Source organism: Zygotorulaspora mrakii, chromosome 2 (genome assembly GCF_013402915.1).
Source record: "Zygotorulaspora mrakii chromosome 2, complete sequence".
In the NCBI taxonomy this organism is placed as follows: domain Eukaryota; kingdom Fungi; phylum Ascomycota; class Saccharomycetes; order Saccharomycetales; family Saccharomycetaceae; genus Zygotorulaspora; species Zygotorulaspora mrakii.
In genome coordinates this window covers 232,294-249,950 of record NC_050720.1, presented here as the reverse complement: position 1 = coordinate 249,950, position 17,657 = coordinate 232,294, and the positions used below count along the sequence as shown (strand labels likewise).

General features: G+C 39.6%; 12 protein-coding genes and 1 non-coding gene across 13 annotated transcripts; 5 read left to right on the top strand and 8 right to left on the bottom strand.

Moving 5' to 3' along the window:
• Positions 1-31: 31 nt before the first annotated feature.
• Positions 32-733, top strand: HG535_0B01320 (Rtr1/RPAP2 family protein phosphatase; the record flags this gene model as incomplete). Its single annotated transcript, XM_037286927.1, has 1 exon — positions 32-733. The coding sequence occupies one exon, from the start codon at positions 32-34 to the stop codon at positions 731-733; it is 702 nt and encodes a 233-aa protein (XP_037142822.1).
• A 73-nt stretch (positions 734-806) lies between these two features.
• RRG1 (Rrg1p) lies at positions 807-1,922 on the bottom strand (the record flags this gene model as incomplete). Its single annotated transcript, XM_037286926.1, has 1 exon — positions 807-1,922. The coding sequence occupies one exon, from the start codon at positions 1,920-1,922 to the stop codon at positions 807-809; it is 1,116 nt and encodes a 371-aa protein (XP_037142821.1).
• Positions 1,923-2,097: 175 nt separating this feature from the next.
• Positions 2,098-2,171, top strand: HG535_0Btrna4V. Its single transcript has one exon. It is a non-coding gene; the product is annotated as a tRNA-Val (tRNA).
• A 218-nt stretch (positions 2,172-2,389) lies between these two features.
• On the bottom strand, positions 2,390-3,368 carry RPS13 (40S ribosomal protein uS15; the record flags this gene model as incomplete). Its single annotated transcript, XM_037286925.1, has 2 exons — positions 2,390-2,824; positions 3,348-3,368. The coding sequence occupies 2 exons, from the start codon at positions 3,366-3,368 to the stop codon at positions 2,390-2,392; spliced, it is 456 nt and encodes a 151-aa protein (XP_037142820.1).
• Positions 3,369-3,702: 334 nt separating this feature from the next.
• Positions 3,703-4,152, bottom strand: AIM7 (Aim7p; the record flags this gene model as incomplete). Its single annotated transcript, XM_037286924.1, has 1 exon — positions 3,703-4,152. The coding sequence occupies one exon, from the start codon at positions 4,150-4,152 to the stop codon at positions 3,703-3,705; it is 450 nt and encodes a 149-aa protein (XP_037142819.1).
• A 255-nt stretch (positions 4,153-4,407) lies between these two features.
• Positions 4,408-6,105, bottom strand: LCB2 (serine C-palmitoyltransferase LCB2; the record flags this gene model as incomplete). The annotated part of the gene is made up of 1 exon (XM_037286923.1): positions 4,408-6,105. One exon carries the CDS (start codon positions 6,103-6,105, stop codon positions 4,408-4,410), a length of 1,698 nt encoding a protein of 565 aa, XP_037142818.1.
• A 424-nt stretch (positions 6,106-6,529) lies between these two features.
• Positions 6,530-8,119, bottom strand: HG535_0B01270 (uncharacterized protein; the record flags this gene model as incomplete). The annotated part of the gene is made up of 1 exon (XM_037286922.1): positions 6,530-8,119. One exon carries the CDS (start codon positions 8,117-8,119, stop codon positions 6,530-6,532), a length of 1,590 nt encoding a protein of 529 aa, XP_037142817.1.
• A 331-nt stretch (positions 8,120-8,450) lies between these two features.
• On the top strand, positions 8,451-9,899 carry GDI1 (Gdi1p; the record flags this gene model as incomplete). The annotated part of the gene is made up of 1 exon (XM_037286921.1): positions 8,451-9,899. The coding sequence occupies one exon, from the start codon at positions 8,451-8,453 to the stop codon at positions 9,897-9,899; it is 1,449 nt and encodes a 482-aa protein (XP_037142816.1).
• Positions 9,900-10,085: 186 nt separating this feature from the next.
• Positions 10,086-10,450, top strand: LSM2 (Sm-like protein LSM2; the record flags this gene model as incomplete). Its single annotated transcript, XM_037286920.1, has 2 exons — positions 10,086-10,139; positions 10,217-10,450. The coding sequence occupies 2 exons, from the start codon at positions 10,086-10,088 to the stop codon at positions 10,448-10,450; spliced, it is 288 nt and encodes a 95-aa protein (XP_037142815.1).
• Positions 10,451-10,508: 58 nt separating this feature from the next.
• Positions 10,509-10,976, bottom strand: HG535_0B01240 (uncharacterized protein; the record flags this gene model as incomplete). Its single annotated transcript, XM_037286919.1, has 1 exon — positions 10,509-10,976. The coding sequence occupies one exon, from the start codon at positions 10,974-10,976 to the stop codon at positions 10,509-10,511; it is 468 nt and encodes a 155-aa protein (XP_037142814.1).
• Positions 10,977-11,303: 327 nt separating this feature from the next.
• Positions 11,304-12,812, top strand: CET1 (polynucleotide 5'-phosphatase; the record flags this gene model as incomplete). The annotated part of the gene is made up of 1 exon (XM_037286918.1): positions 11,304-12,812. The coding sequence occupies one exon, from the start codon at positions 11,304-11,306 to the stop codon at positions 12,810-12,812; it is 1,509 nt and encodes a 502-aa protein (XP_037142813.1).
• Positions 12,813-12,861: 49 nt separating this feature from the next.
• ALG5 (dolichyl-phosphate beta-glucosyltransferase) lies at positions 12,862-13,878 on the bottom strand (the record flags this gene model as incomplete). The annotated part of the gene is made up of 1 exon (XM_037286917.1): positions 12,862-13,878. One exon carries the CDS (start codon positions 13,876-13,878, stop codon positions 12,862-12,864), a length of 1,017 nt encoding a protein of 338 aa, XP_037142812.1.
• A 411-nt stretch (positions 13,879-14,289) lies between these two features.
• On the bottom strand, positions 14,290-16,449 carry SPT21 (Spt21p; the record flags this gene model as incomplete). The annotated part of the gene is made up of 1 exon (XM_037286916.1): positions 14,290-16,449. The coding sequence occupies one exon, from the start codon at positions 16,447-16,449 to the stop codon at positions 14,290-14,292; it is 2,160 nt and encodes a 719-aa protein (XP_037142811.1).
• Between the last annotated feature and the right edge of the window lie 1,208 nt (positions 16,450-17,657).

Genomic DNA, 17,657 nt, shown 5'->3' with positions numbered 1-17,657 from the left:
ACCATTTGAGGCAGACTTTGAAAGCTGATAAATGCGTATGAGTGGTATTGAAGAATTTCAAAATGTGGCGTTGGGGCCATTCCAAAAACACAGACAGTTATCAATTCGTGAAGCGGAAATAATATCACTAGAAATAATAGAGCTCTTGTGCGATTCTCATTGCAAAGATGAAGCAACACTTAAGTATCTCGCAAGACTGATAACACCTGCTACATATCAAGATTTATTGGACGAAAGGAACTTAAACAAAAAATGTGGTTACCCAATGTGCAACAGACAACCTGAGAGGCTGCGGGATCCATTTTCTATTGATTATACTACAAAAAGGTTCCTTTGGGAAAACAACCCATATGCGTACCTTTCCATATATTGTAGCAAGTTTCACTTCAGATGCTCCCAATTTTACGAAGTGCAGCTTTCAGACGAGGCTCTGTTTGCGAGGACAGGCGTTCACTTGGTACATAATTCACCACAAGAAAAGAAAGAGATAGACGAGAAATATCGAATTGAGCTGTTCGAAGAATTATTACGACAAAAAGCTTCTGAAGATGATATTAAGTCTTTGATAGCAGGTCTAAGGAAGTTGGGAATTAATAACGGAGCTAATCAAGAGCACAAGGATGACGATCAGGAAATGGAAGAGGATTTATCAAAATGGCTTGCTGAGATCAACATAATTGAAAATGACAAACCGAGCATTTTAGGAGATTTGACAAAGGATGATGATGAATAAGTAACCACACTTTTTGGTTTTGGTGATACATATAAATATTAAATGTATAATAAAAAAACCCAACTTTTCTCATTCAAAATTTATACTTATTGAGTAGCGACGGGAGGTCATGTCCTGATAAGAATGGCGACACTCGTTCAAGTTCACTTTTCACTAGTTGTTTGAATCTTTTTACTCTCCTATCATGCATAAGATGACTTTTGCGTTCCCACATTTTGAATCTACCTCCATTAACTAGTACTTCATCTTTGTAGTTTCTGAAAAATCTCATTTTTTCTTGTTGCTGGTTTGTTAGCATGTTCATTACCTCTTTAATAGGATTTAACCACATCTGCAGTTTGGTGGGTTCGATATCTGAGTCTGTTTGATGACTACGTTCTACCACCGAATTCTGCAACTCGCTCAAATGCCTTGATACATCACGATGTGAACAAATGTCTCCTTCTAGTGCCTGCTCCCAAATCGCTTCCTCTAAAGCCCACACCGCATTTTGCCTACATCTTTCCAAAGCATCCAGCCTTTTCTGCGATTTTTTCTTTTCTGCACGTAACAACACCCCAAGCGCTTTCGATTGTGCTCTTGATTTGTTCAGGGCTGACCTGACGAACCAAATTCTGCTCGATCCCGCTGAAGTATGGGTTAGGAAGACTTTAGGTACCCCTTTATTTAGCTGATGCTGAATTTTTAACAACCTGAGCATCGCATCTTCATGCATGGCCATCGGCAACAGTAATTTCACTTTGTATTCCTCCGGTATGTTGTGCGGCAGTCTATTGTTTCCTTGCTGATGGTTAATATACCTCGCAAGTATATGGCGTTGTCTCTCCTCCTCGATATTTCTTAATGCACTGACAGGATTGTCTGTTTTCAATTGTTTTACGATGGTCGCTAACTCACTACCATGGAAGGGCTTCTTCTTCTTTGAGAATTGTGTTAGCATTGGCCAAACTGCCCATACATCTCCATGGGTCAGTTGCTCATTCAGAAAAAGCAATTTCTTCAACAAAGAATAAACAGTCCAACTAGACTTGTCGAACCTGTGTTTCCAGATTACAGTTTTGACAACTTTGTGTATTCTGTTCCGAAGGTGCACAGAATAACAATATCTGTTGGCATTTCGCAAAGTATGTCGGAACAAAGTGAGAACATACAGTCGATGTGAGGCCAACTCACCAAAATTTTGAACCATAAGCTGGACCACAGTGTAATATCAAGGCATGATTTCTGTCAACTGAGGTCTTGATGGCAGTTTTCGTAGACCGATGAGATGGGCACTTCGGTTTAAGATGCCGGGGAAGGGTCATATGGCTTCATAAACCCTGTATGGGCTACCTAATCGACCAAACATTTCATCAAATTACAATGGTTTCGTGGTCTAGTCGGTTATGGCATCTGCTTAACACGCAGAACGTCCCCAGTTCGATCCTGGGCGAAATCATTATTTTTCACTTTTTTAGTTTCTTTCAATGTAGCACGTTGAGAAGCCACCATCTATAAGAGAATACTAGTGTACGAGAGCTAATAGAAGAATGATAATAACTTTTTTTCAGTATTATGATATGCAAATGAGATGAGATATTGAAAGTGCTAAACCGAAATTTTTAACTATACAATCGATATGAAAAAAGATAAAATTGAAACAGCCATGAAAGCACCTCAGTTAACCAAAGCTGAAGCAGTAGCAGATTCGTACTTCCAGTTTGGTGGCAAGACAGAGACAGTTCTGTAGTATCTAGCCAATCTGTGGATTCTGGATTCGATCAAAATTAATCTGAACTTAGCATCCTTGTCCTTTCTGTTTCTTTCCAAATGCTTTCTGACGGAGACAGCCTTCTTGATCAAGAAGTACAAGTCTTCTGGAATTTCTGGAGCGAAACCGTTAGATTTCAAAATTCTCATAATCTTGTTACCAGTGATAACCTTAGCTTGAGTAACACCGTGGGCATCTCTCAACAAGACACCGATTTGAGAAGGAGTCAAACCCTTTCTGGCGTACTTGATGATTTGCTCAACAACAGCTTCAGACGACAACTTGAACCAAGCTGGTGCATTTCTGGAGTATGGAATAGCGGAAGAAGAGATACCTTTACCCTATTGAAAAAAACACAATGAATGGAATTGTTAGTAAAAGATGAACCATGATGAAGATTGCCAACAAAAATTGCCCTTCCTCACATTCCACTGACTGTTTCCACAGTTGCATCGTTTACGTGACTGGAAACCGTGCACACACGGCCTCATGCTCCAGCTTGTAAAAGGACTCCACTTTACAGTTCCACATGAATAGTGGAATCATCCACTGACATCTAATGCCTCACAGAAGCATGAATGGCTCAACATGAGAGCACTCACGACATCCGGCATGTAGAATAAAAAAGATTGGAATCACCCAGCTAATACGCCGCGAGATCTCATGAAGAGTCTCTAAAAGAGAGGCACTGCTCATATAGCATAAGCACCGATCTTTTTGACGTACACCGGAAAACAGAATGAAATGATCCGAAGTTTATATGTGACTGAACATTAACGACTTATCGTCAGTTCACCGCATATAGTTTTGCAAATTTGAGTTACAAATTGCATATAAGCTCCTAGAGCTTCATTAATGACATACTTTGCTGTGTAGACGACCCATTTTGCTAGATTTAGTACGTTACTATTCCTTCAACAGAGACCACCTCGAGTATTACAGAAGTTCACATCGACATATATATCTTTTCAGGTATGTACTCGACCAAGCAGACCACAGCTGTAACAGTTTGTCGGCATTGAGTGCGTTCGCGTTCCCTCTCGCGTTGTCTTGAAAAAACGAAAACATAAAAATTATCATTCTGGTGATCGGATGTTGGGTTGACTTATTTGGTGTCTAGGTGTTTATACAGCAAGCAGTCCACCAACTTTTCAGAATTTTCAGCTCTTTTTATAAAGGGGACACATACATCTACATGTAGTACGTATGTCAATTTACTTCAATTTGCTTCAATCTGCTTCTGCAGTTCTTCAATATCTTCCTCTTCTTCTAGTCCTGAACTGACCTCGACTAGTTGTCGTGGTGCACACTCACTTCTTACCTGCTCAAGAGCACCCGCGTAGAGCATCTTCCATTCTGGTGAAACCACGGTTGCCGGTTTCCAGTACAGAAGGACCAGTGGGACTTGTTTTATACCATCTTTCTTAGTTATTGGGTAGGCTAGTAGTAGGAATCTGGGACAATTATTTGGCAGTGCATCTGTCAGGCCACTTAATTCTTCGGCGTCTTCCAGTTCTTCGAGGGATTCCTCGTCAATCACAATCTCATATGATGGTTTGGGTTCAATTTTGATGGGAAGAAACCTAATCTTTTCTGATCTAGACGTAGATATACGAAATTTTTGAATTTGCTGCTTTGTGGCACTGCCAATGTGGTATAGGGATGCCATTGCGCACTTCACTGGAGCGTCGCTTTCGAGTATTGTTTACTGAGGTATTCTCTTTTTAATACAGTTTTTCGTGGATAGGGAGCGGAGATCCATGGGGAATTGTTTAGCCGGATGTGCAAAAATACGGAGTAATAATTCATAAAAATGAACAGTGGCTCATTATCCATAGATATAAGTCATACGTAAGTCATATATAAGTGTTTATGCCTGGTCTATCTCGCAAAGTACTCCAATAGGAAAAAACATCTACTGGAACTATACTCTGAAGAATCTATCATCCTTACAGTCTTCGCCTGTACGTGCAATAACATCTTCTACATCCCATCTGGGCGGAATACCGTCTTGTGGCACGCCTGCCTTTCCAGAGCTCAATTTTAGGCATAATTTATCACCTACTTCACTAACGTGACGTAATAAATAATCTAGATCTTCCTTGGTGAGGGCTGATGACATGCAAAATCTAACCCTTGATTCTATCAAAGGTGTCGCTGGATATGCCACAATGACAACAGCAATTTTCCTTTGAAGCATCATTCTGGAAAAAGCTGGCATCTTTGAAGGACAATACAACAGCATTGGAATCACGGGAGAATCTGGGCAGCCATATACTATGAAGCCCAACCTTTGAAGGCCTAGACGTAAATAACGGGAGTTGAATGCAATTCTTTGTAGTCTTTCTTTACCCTCTCCAGGGTTGAGCTCACCAGTAATTGTCATCAACGAAGATATGACTTGACCAAGCACAGGGGGTGGAACAGATTCCGCATAAGAAGCTGTGGTTATATCCATTCTTAGTCTATCCATTATCCATTTATCGGCTGCAATATAACCACCAGCAGCTCCGAAAGACTTGGTTAAGGTACCCATCAGGAAATCTACCTCTTTTGGATTAATATCGAATAGTTCGCAAACACCACGTCCTGTGGGACCCATTGCACCTATAGAATGAGCTTCATCCACAAATAGGTAACATTTATACTTCTTCTTCAACTCGACTAGCTTGGGCAGATTGCACAAAGTTCCTTCCATAGAATATAGACCCTCTACTACAATTAATATTTTCTTCCACGGTCTATTAGTCTTCGGTTGGCCTAAAACAATTTGCTCTCTGATCAACTTTTCCAGTTCATCCATATCATTATGTTTGAAAGCCCTCACTGCAGCACCTGAAGATCTTACTCCGGTTCTGATCGACGTATGATTTAATTCATCAGAAATAATAAGACACTTTGAGTCGAGAAATGCATTGAAAAAATTAGCATTGGTACCATAACCCATCGAAAAAAGCATAGCTTCGTCCTTACCAACAAATCTAGCAATCAATTGTTCGGCCTGAATATGCAAATTACTTGAACCAATTTGAGTCCTTGGTCCACCACAGTGAAGGCCATATTCTTCAACACATTTAATTGCCGCATCGGTACATTGCCCTTCGCTCTGAGCAAATCCTAGATAATTGTAAGAAGACAAATTCAAACACATTGAAGTGGTGCCTGGGTAGGTAAAATAGTTATTCAAATCGTGAGAAATACGGTCAATGCAACGAATAAATCTACCTGGAACACCAGTCGCTGGCCTTGAAAAACAATCATCGATTCTCTTTTTCATTCTCCTAGCGAAAAAACTTTCAAATTTCGAGTACCATGGTGCCAATCCATCATGCTCAAAAACATCTGCATGCTTATCCTTTTGAAACTTCATGCCCAAAAAATCGTGAATATGGCCCAAGATGATCAGGATCAAATAATTCAAATATGTGATCAGTGAAATGTAATATGGTGGTGTATCCACAATAGGTTTTTCCATCTGGTTACTTCTTTTCATGGGCTTGACTTGATAAAGGTGTTCTTCTGATTCCAATCTACCATATTCGTTCTCTTGCTTGACACTTCTGGGTAAGTCATCTGGCGGGATCATTGGCACCCGTATATTGGTTGCTGGGGTACTACTCATTTTGAGTGACTTAAGGAGTCTAGAGTTGATATGAACTGTGTACTTCTACCAGTCTCCGGCACGTTTCTATGTTTCTACCAATTTAGTTGCAAACGACAATAGGGATGCTTGAAGAGCTGTCTTCGGTCAACAGCGAAGGATAGGAAATAGAGCGATGGGAAAAATCGTCACTCGACTATCGATACTAGGAAACTACGCAGCTCTAATTAATTTCGTATCCAAGTCTGATCTCGCTGTTAGCCTTCGAATTTCAGAACGTTTCTGAAAGGAGATTCTTTCCAGTCGCGTTTTCGCTTGTTTCGGCAGCAGTTCAATTACGGAAACCAATGCGCGAGGCAGCTTGCGAGAGTACGTTCATTAAATCTGTAAAAAATGACAAATATATATATATTTATATATATATATGTATAGATTCAAAATTATTTTAGAGATTGTTGTTCTGATCATTTATTTCGAACTGGCCTGGCGCAATCAGTCTCAAAGTATAATCGCATTTTGGCGTTTCTTCCTCGACATGAGATACTGCCAATATGGTACCTGGCCATTCTTCAAGTAGTTCATGACAACGGATCATTGGTTCAATCTCCATACCTGAAAACGCCTCGTCCAAAATCAGTATTTCTGGCATTTTGACCAAACTTCTGATGAACATAACTAGTTTCTGCTGACTGACAGTAAGCTGTCCGAACACAATTGAATCCGCTATCGTGCTCATGTTAAAATAGGTCAAAAGCATATCTATCAATAACCGCTTATTCTTGTCTAGATTGTCCCACAACGGTATAAAGTTATTCGAGGAGGCATCGTGAAACCCACTGGAAATTATTTCTCTGACAGTTTGTTTGCTTCCGACATTCCTTAGTAGAATCGCGTGCAATTCTGGTGCGGACATGCCAATTCTCTTGTTAATATCAAAGTAGTTTGCTTTGCCACTTCTTCTTGGCGCACCATTTTCGATAATTTTTGAGTTCCACGACTGTGGATGTTCGGCAGTTAACAAAGACAGTAACGTTGATTTCCCTGTTCCATTATTACCTTTGATATGCCAGTTGGAGCCCGGTCTCACTTTCCAGGTTAGATTCTTGAGGACAGGTTCGCCCTTGTATTTAACATCAACGTAATTCAATTCCACGCAGTTGGGCATTTTGATAATTTCATGATGCGATTTGCCAAACCAAGGATGAGGCGAAATCAAATCCTCAATCGTAAAAGTATTCGATTTCAAGGTACGGGAAGCTGCTTCAACCTCGTTTTTTATGGAAATTATCTCCTTGTGGAATGTCTCGATTGAACCTTGGAAAACAACACCTTCTTCTTCCTTCACATGACATATGTGTGTGCACCAAGGGGGAATCTCATCTTGGTATCTCATACCGATAACCACTGATGTGAGGGATTCATCATATGTTGCCAAGAAATTTGATATTATTGAAGCAGCAGTCGGATCCAATCCGAGAAAGGGATCATCTATCAACAGTAAGTCGGGTTCTTTGAGTAGGCTGTATGCCAATCTTGCTCTCCTCATCTGTCCGTTACTTAATCCCATGACCCATCTCTCTTGAAGGTCCTCCAAAAACAGCTCCGAGACTAGCTTTTCATATAAAATCATATTCACAACACGATCAGAAGTGGCGACATCATAGGAGACCGCATTTGATCCGATTGCGTTATTTATTATGAATTTTTTGCAATTCTGATCAAAATCGTCTTTGAAATATTCATATCTAGCACTTAAATGTGCAGTTGGCACAACACCCTTGAACAGAACTTGTTCGATACGCAGTTGCCTGCCTTTGATTTTACCATACTGAAGAGACAAAGGAGGATCACACAAATATTTATTGCCTAAAATATTCATTAACTTAGCTTTACCTGGACCCCAGATAACCCATTTTTCACCCGATTTGATGTCAAAGGCCTTAATCTTTTCTTTGAACACTGGCTTGGCTTTTTTCATCAACGATGACCTGAAGAGTGCATCTTTAATATGTACGATATACTGTCCTGCTGTCATCAAACTCCTCGGAACGCCCCTGCTGTTCTGTTTAGGTTATAACGGATCGCACGTCTAGGATAAGATCTTTTTTTTGAATAAATACCATCTCTACATGCAAGAGAAACAAGTATTAAAGTATGGTATAACGAGGGCCATCACATAGAGTACGATGACATGACTTGCTGGGACTATCAGGTAAATTATGAGGCAAACAAGAGGCAGCAGTTCAAGTCGAAACTGTGTTCCTGTTTGTAAACGAGCCTTATCAATGTTGAACTTTTATCATCGTTACCCGGGAAGGTTATACTGCGGCGTCACCTATGATCACACAAAAGAGCAGAAGTAAGGGATGAACGATGATGCTACTGATCAAGATCCTGACAAGACAAGGTGGATTCGGAGCTGCCAAAATACATTCCAGACAGCTATTACTTGCCAATCAAAGATGGATCAGGAAACCATGGATACTGATTTTGACGTTATCGTCTTGGGAACAGGCCTGACAGAGTGTATCTTGTCTGGCTTGCTTTCTGTTGATGGTAAAAAAGTGTTGCATATAGATAAACAGGATCACTATGGTGGCGAAGCTGCCTCTGTGACGTTGTCACAGCTATACGAAAAATTCAAGCAGAACCCTATATCAAAGGAGGAAAGAGAAGCGAAATTTGGTAGAGATAGAGATTGGAATGTCGATTTGATTCCAAAATTTTTGATGGCCAACGGCGAATTGACGAAAATTTTGGCACATACGGATGTTACTAGGTATGTTGATTTCAAGCAAGTCTCAGGATCCTATGTCTTCAAACAAGGTAAAATTTACAAAGTTCCTGCAAATGAAATGGAAGCTATATCATCACCATTGATGGGGATTTTTGAAAAGCGTAGAATGAAAAAATTTTTGGAGTGGATTAGTAGTTATCAAGAAGATGAACTAGCCACCCACCAGGGTTTGGATCTAGACAAAAATACCATGGATGAGGTCTACTACAAATTTGGATTGGGAAATTCAACCAAAGAATTTATTGGACATTCCATGGCTCTGTGGACTAATGACGATTATTTACAGCAGCCAGCGAGACAGTCTTTCGAAAGAATTTTGCTATACTGCCAAAGTGTTGCACGTTATGGTAAATCACCATATCTTTATCCTCTATACGGTCTCGGTGAATTACCCCAAGGCTTTGCTCGTTTGAGCGCAATATATGGTGGTACTTATATGTTGGACAATCCAATCGATGAAGTACTGTATAACGAAGAAGGACAGTTCAAGGGTGTGAAGACCAAACTAGGCACTTTCAATGCACCATTGGTAATTGCAGATCCCACGTATTTCCCGGAAAAATGTAAATCAACGGGCCAAAGAGTTATTAGAGCCATTTGTATTCTCAATCACCCGGTTGCGAATACAAATAATGCCGATTCTATACAAATTATAATTCCTCAGAGTCAAGTTGGCCGGAAAAATGATATTTACATTGCAGTTGTCTCTGAAGCCCATAACGTATGTTCAAAGAATCATTACTTGGCAATCATCTCAACAATTGTCGAGACTGATAAACCACATATTGAACTGGAATCCGCATTCAAATTATTGGGACCAATTGAAGAAAAATTCATGGGTATTGCTGAGCTATTCGAACCGAAGGATGATGGATCCAAAGACAAGGTATATTTATCAAGGTCCTATGACGCATCATCGCATTTCGAGTCCATGACTGACGATGTGAAAGATATCTACTTTAGAGTGACTGGACATCCATTTGTGTTGAAGCCAAGAGATACAAATGAGGATCAATGACTTACGTAGCTATTTCTTTGTAGAGTTTTTAGTCTTCACAATAAATCACATTTGTCATATTGGCCTTTTTTTTTTCTCTGCGCATGACGAGGCGAGAAGAAGTTGAACTTAAAATGATAATTGAATTCAAGTGAAATGTCTTTGAACTGAGAGAACTGTGTAGGGATCGAAGCAGTAAGGGTCGCGATGCTATTCTTTTCATTCTTCAAAACATTGGTGGATCAAGAGGTTACTGTGGAAGTATGTGATATGAATCTGATATAAATTATGTGATACGGTTTTGTCCCGACGCTTTACTAACTAACAGTTGATTATAGCTGAAAAATGATATCGAACTGAAGGGAACGCTTAAGTCAGTAGACCAGTTCCTCAACTTGAAATTAGACAATATATCATGTAGTGATGAGAGCAAGTATCCGCACTTTGGTTCTGTGAGAAATATTTTTATTAGAGGCTCGACTGTGAGATACGTCTATTTAAATAAAAATATGGTAGATACAAATCTGTTACAAGACGCTGCTAGAAGAGAAGCAATGATGGAAAAGAAATAACTAATAGATAGGGGGTTCCAATAGGCAAAAAACTGTATAATACATGTATTGTAAACCATTACTCTTTTGAGAAAAGCAACTTCTTCTCGCATTTAGCTCGTGTATGACCAGGTTCATTGCAAAACGAACAGCATATCTTATTTTTCTTCTTCTTCTTTCTGTGTATGCTGGTTTCGCTAGCGTGAGATTTCTTAACTATAGGTATAAGTGCATAGCTCTCTGCTTGCGCTTGACTATTTGTACTTAGGGTCTCAACTGTTTTCTCCACAATCTCTATATTACCACGAAGTAGCCTGTCTAAATGGTTTGCGTCAAGTTCGTATCGAGTTTCGCTCTCATTATGTCTCATTCCTAGTATCAACTCTATGACCTGGTTCAATCTTTCCAGTTTGTGTTGATATTCCAGCTGCAACTGTGTGCCATCTTGCCTTTTTTCGATTATAAGCTTAGCCAAGGCATCCATAGCTTGGCTAATCTTCCTAATATCTTCCTCAGCATTGCGGCCGATGCGGCTCTCACGGCTCATTATTGATTATTGTATATTAGTACTATTTTGTTAAGACGATGTATTCACACTTGACAATGAGTCTCAAGTGTTCGTGCTATCGACACATTTATCCCTGCAGAAGAGCAGACCCCAGAAGATGAAACACTACTGGTAGAAGTGCATGTTCTATTCATGTAGTTCGATGAGCATCAATTCCTAATACAATTCCGTGTTCGTTAATGATGACATATTCATAAGAATATGTTGATATTACGGGCAGACTAAATATGCTAGTCATTGGTGGGACAAGAGGAAGATAACTTGGTATGCAAGGTAAAAGAGTGAGGGAGTATATTAGGCTTTGTAATGAGTACCAGTGAGCAATCGAGACAGCAACCAAAGAGGGCATTATCGCTGGATGACTTAGTAAATCATGATGAGAACCCGAAAGTTAAATCGCCTAATTATGGCCAAAATAATGAAAGCGTATCGTCATTGAATAGCAGTGAGATCCGCAGAGAAACATCTGTGAATTCTATCAATCCTAATGATTTCATGGGTGATGAGACCGACACAGATGATGATGTGGGCATGGGCGGCGGCGGTGTAAACTTTGATAAAGATATGACATTCGACTATGACAAGCAAGAGGGTAAGTCGCCACAGAAAGATGAATCAAAGCGAGCTACGGAGCAAAAGAATACTCTTCTTGCGGCTCCCCAGGAGCCTAAAAGTAGCTTGATTGAGAAAAAGAACCCATCAACAAGTCGAAAGACTTCTGACGCTGGTACTGCAGCAAGCACGAATACTTTTGAACCTCAGGGAAGCGAGAACTCGGTAACGACAATTTTTGATGAAAGGGCCTCTTTAAAGTCGAGGAAAAACAATCTTAAAAAGGATTTACAGATTTTGAATGAAATTGCAGCCACTTCTAAACCTAATAAATACAAAAATGTTCCAATATGGGCTCAAAAATGGAGGCCGACAATTAAAGCCTTACAGAATATTGACAAGAAGGATTTCAAGATAGACAATTCCTTTTTGAATATAATACCTGATGATGATCTAACAAAATCTGTCCAAGATTGGGTATATGCCACTATTTTTTCGATACCGCCCGATATGAGGCAACTTATAGAAATGGAAATGAAGTTCGGTGTGATAATGGATGCCAAATCTCCAGATCGTATTAATCCTCCTGTTTCTTCACAAGCTGTGTTTACAGAATTAGATACTACCATGGTTCCAACCATTGATCCATCAGTTTTCGAAGAATTGAAAAAGTATATACGTGGATTGAGTGAGGTTAGCGAAAACAGAGGCAAATTTAGTACCATAGAATCACACACGAAGGATTCAACATACAGAGTCGGCGTGGCTACTCAGAGACCTCGATTTCTGAGAATGAGTACAGATATCAAGACTGGACGAGTTGGTCAATTTATAGAGAAGAGAAAAATTGCACATTTATTAATATATTCACCAAAGGACAGTTATGATGTCAAAATATCAATAAATTTAGAAATTCCAGTTCCTGAAAATGAGCCTCCTGAAAAATACAAGAGTCAAACACCCTTGAGTGAAAGATCCAAAGAGCGTGTAAGCTATATTCATAACGACTCCTGCACGAGAATAGATATTACAAAAGTCGAAAAGAGTGAGCACGGGCGAAAAGGCAGCAGTCCTGAAATAACTCACGAAATCGAATTGGAAATAAATACACCTGCTTTGTTGAAAGCGTTTGACTCCATCGCGACTGATAGTCAAGTGTATGCGTCGGTCATCAGAACCTTTTTAAATAATGGAACAATCATCAGAAGAAAGCTCACATCTTTGTCTTACGCTATTTTCGAAGGTCAAAAAAAGGGAATGTAAAAAAGTAACCCTATATATCTCTTTATTCGTATTTACGTGTCATCTATATTCAGATTTTTCTGTAATCCTTATAGATTCCTAGAATATATGCCATTCTGATGACTACCAAGTCCTTAGCCATGTTAATACTGTCTCGTGCTAGCTCCATTTTGGACCCATCCACCTCATGCCACGAGATAGGAACCTCCACAATAGGTATCAACTTCCTGATAGCCAACATGAGTATCTCAACATCAAAAATCCAACCCTCGGTATGCAAGTATGGAAATATTTGTTCTATAGCTGCTTTATTGAATAATTTAAACCCACATTGCGTATCTTTGATGGACCTAATACCAAAAACGAAAACTAATGTGTGCAGTCCATACATCAAAAAATTTCTTATAACTGATCTCTTAACCACAGCATCAGTGTTGATCATATGAGCGCGAGATCCAATTGCGACTGCAGCCTTATCCTTACCTGTTTCGTTTTTTTCGAGCTTCTTGACACTTTCCAATAATTTTTCGACGTCACTAAATTTACTTGCACCATCTGCATCTGCAAAAAGACCATATTTTCCGCGAATATGCAACATTCCTTGTCTCACAGCGCCACCTTTGCCTCTGTTCTTGATAAAATGAATTACTCTCAATTCTCCCGCCCTCAGCTTAAACTGTTCATGTGCTTGTTTTAAACAATAATCAGTTGTCCCGTCTCTGGAACCATCATCTACGATTATTATTTCCCATTTTTGAGGAAAAGCGCTTTCCAGGTATTTAATAGCCTCAGTTAACATCAGCAATATCCTCCCAGTTTCATTGTAACTAGGCACAACCACAGATAAAAGAATGCCCTCACTGGCATGATGAGTGGCACTGTTGACAGCAACCAGCTCCGTTGTTAATCGATCGCCGTTTTCGTCGACAGTAATGGATTGCAATTCCTCAGAGAACGGTTCTCTTGGAGTATGGGATAATAGGTAAACTAGAGAATACATGGAAGCCACCGCCACAGTGACAAGCGTCGCCAATAGCTTAAACGCATTAACATCGTTTATGTAGCCCCAACATATCCCTGCTGTCATTGGGAAACTGTTAACCTACCAATGCTTGGCAATAATAGATCTCTACCTCTTCTCATTTCACAAGCAAAGCTAATCGTATTATTTTCAAGTGTCAGATTCGCCGCCGATAGTGCTTGACGTGTTACCTTTAAGCGCCAAAAAAAAAAAAAAAAAAAAAAAGAAAGTATCACGAACCACTCCAATATAAGAATAAAAGATAGATCAATTTCGGAAGCACCATCGAGATGTAGGTCTCCATCCCAATATTTGCTTGTTTTTTCGCTTTCACTAGCATTGAGAGTTGCCTGGGGCTAGATAGCACTTATACTTACAATCTTTATTTACATAGACGGGGAATTTCTGCCCTCTCTTATTTTGCTCGTGGTCTTTCAAGATGTTACTAAGTTGATTTAATAGAAGTTTATCATGCAATTATATATTCTTGATGTGGTCGCTAGACTGGTTTTCGTATCGAGTATCTGGTGTTGAGTCAACATCTTGATTTTCATTTTGTGGACCATGCATGAAAGAAGAAAATAAATCATTTGCATCTTCATGGTTCGAAGAGTCATCAGGATAGTTGAACATTGTTGGTGACGAAGGCATAATTCTTTGCTTTTTGAAATTGTCTTTCTGTTCTTCCTCATCTTCACATGCTTCTTGGATGTCACAATCACGATGGCGCTTTAATAGTGGCGAAGAGTATTCAGAAGTAGTGATTTTCCTTTGTGAATCACTTTTCTTAAGTGATGGGGAGTTATCCGGGTATGAGGAAGAAAACTGCATCAACACGGATGTTGCATCTTCGTCATTATCAATTTCCTCCTCGCTGGGACCTCGCAATTCATCTTTGAATACTTCTCGGCGCGAAATGAAGGAGGTGCTTTTCAGTTGGTTGCCAAGTAATGGAAGTCTTTGCAGTTGTTCTTGGCATGACACCATTCGACCTGAAGGCCTGTCGTTTAGCTCCATGAGTGGCATGGATAATGTGTCTATAGGGGAAGTTCTATCAGCATCATTCAATGCATCGACTTTATCGTTGTTGTCATTTATCCTAGGGGTTTTGTCACCTTCCTCATCTTCCCCATCGTTTTCAATATCTACCGTATTGCAGGTATTTGGATCCTTTGGGGTCGCAGAAGATGGTTTTAATGCATGCTCCAGCGGGACTTCTGGTATAATTGATGGAGAATTGAATGGATCGTAATTTCCGAACCAGTCTAAATCGCTCTTTAAACCAACATCTGAGAAATTCAATAAATCAAGATCAATATTATCTTTCGGTACAATTGAAGGTGGTAAATTCTCTTTATCGTCCTCTGCTGATGCTGGAGTGTTATGTTGTTTGGTGGGGCTGTTTGATAGAATCTGCTGAAAGACGGATTCCTGTTCTTGAATTGATTTGTAAACTCCGCTAGAAATTGAACCGCTCCTTTGCTGCTTTGATTCTGTTTTCAAATTTGGTAGAGAATTTCCCAGAGCAAGTGGGATTGCAGCCATTGTATTACACCTTCGAGCTTTTGCTGCTGTTGTATATTTCTTATTTGTATTCAAAAAACTACTCTTGGTGCTTTCTAGTTGCTGACGCTGTTGTTGCGGCTGATTTTGATTCTTTTTCTTTTTGTTTAGCATAAAATCAAATCTTTTGCTCACCGAATCATCAACTCTGAATTTCTGTACGGTATTATCCTGCTGTAATGCACTTACTTGATATGTCGTAGCTTGTTGATGAGAAGATTTCGCTTGGAGATTTTCAGTGTTGCGATCTGCTAAAAATATTTTGTGCGCTATTGAATTTGTCGGTAAGCCTGTATGATTTGAACCCTGTTTAGGATTCCATATGGGTAATGACTGTGTTCTTTCAGCTTTGGGTGCTGGTGTTGGATTAGTTTGTCTTTTGGAGCCAGTTATTATTCTGGCAGGCCTTCCCATTTTCTGTGTTGGGTTTGTACCGTTACTGCTTTTAAAATGCATTTGATTTACCACGGCTGTGGGTACAGGAATCATCGGTACGTTTGAAATACTCGCACTTGGTCGTCTCGCGTTTTTATTAGTGACAACTCTGATAAATCTTAATTTTACTTCCAAAGTATCATTGGATGGTGTGTTGTGTTTTCTCTGTGTATTGTTTCCTGTTGCCTTATATGAGGGCTTCAACAGGGCAGCAAAGCTTGAGCATATTCTTCCTGTGACAATAAAAGGTTCCTCCTCTTCACCGTCCTCATATGGATATGATTCTTGTGTTGATAGCTTGCCCATTTTCTGCCGTATTTCTGAAAGCAAGCCTAAGCTCACCAATGGCTCATCAAGTTCACAAATGTCCTGGTAATATAGATTATAGTCATGCCCGCTCCTTGATATGTTGTGATTAAGCAATTCGGGGGAGTTTAAATAAATTTCTTGTAATACGAATGACAATTCCACTGCTCCAATCTTAAATGAGCCGACGTCGTTCTCTAAAGTAGAGTCAGGGTTCGGTATTGTAGCAATTCGCACACACTGTTGCTTCTTGGAACGTGCTAAATACGTCGCAGTCGTTCCGTTATCAAGGGAATACAGTATCTTTAGAGCCATTTTTGTAACGTCAGTCATTGTACCGTAGTCTTTTGAGAACTTGTCCTTCAAACTGATGTATGCAAAATGTTCCCTTGTCGGTTAGAATATATATTTCACTTTCAAAAAGGGCAAGTTAAAGAGACAAGTTACCGAAACAAAACGCTATCTCAAGAAAATTGCAGAATTACTTCAAAACATCATCACTAAGCTGGGTTGTTCATTTTACTATTCATCGTAGTTGCATCAATTCCTTAACTTTTTGATTGCGTATAACGATGAAAAAAAAACGCGTAAACGAATTCTCGCGTTTTCGCGTCAACGCAGAGAATCAAAGTATCGCTTGGTATCCTGAACAAACTCGCAATGGGCTCTGTGAAACCTGTAATGATAAGCGACGCACTCATTGGAATGGTCGCATTATCTTTCATGTGGCGACACCAATAAAATTGTTCTCCTTTGAGCTAATTTTCTATTGCAAATTCAACTTTCTGCAGTATGTAATCGCTATCAGCTCACGGGCACCGAAGCTCTGTATATAGTGGATGCAGGAGAATTATAAACAGTTGATAAAATTTGAATTTACGTTACAAAAAAGTCGATTAGTTATATTCGATACTTGGAAAGGCTGTATTTAGTTTCAGAAGACCTTTCTAAGTCCGTTTTAGTGCCCTGACAGTCTCATAGGCTGATTCAAGCTTTTTTTAACGTACACTACATTTCTTCGTAATTGAGCTTTCAAAATTGTGGCAGTTCTGTACATTTGACTGTTGCCCTTCGGGCAGAACTCATTGTGTCCTCGGTACGTTCAAAGACAAGTTTTCTTATCAGCCTGTGCCAGACAGAGCAATTCTATCCCAGTCAATGCTGAACAGTAAGCGTTCTGTGTTGGCTTCATTCACTAGTTTTCGATCTATTTGGAATACTTCAATACTCGTACAGAGCCAAGATGTGTAGGCGCAAGATTGCGCAGTCATTCCAGGTCCTAAAGTGTGACTCTCATAAAACTCTTTTGCAAACATGGTTGTGACTGACTGGCGCAAGCCTGTATCTAGCAATTCAAGATTACTTGGAAACCTTTGCCGCATAGAATTAAAGATTCAATGTGCAAGATGTTGAAGCAGTAGGAATTTTGTTATGATGAGAGTATTTCTCTATATTTATAGTTGGTTCCTTTTTGCAAAATTTAATGTTTTGTCAGCCATATTCAACACTTTTTCAAAACAACTTCACTCTTTAACTTGCAA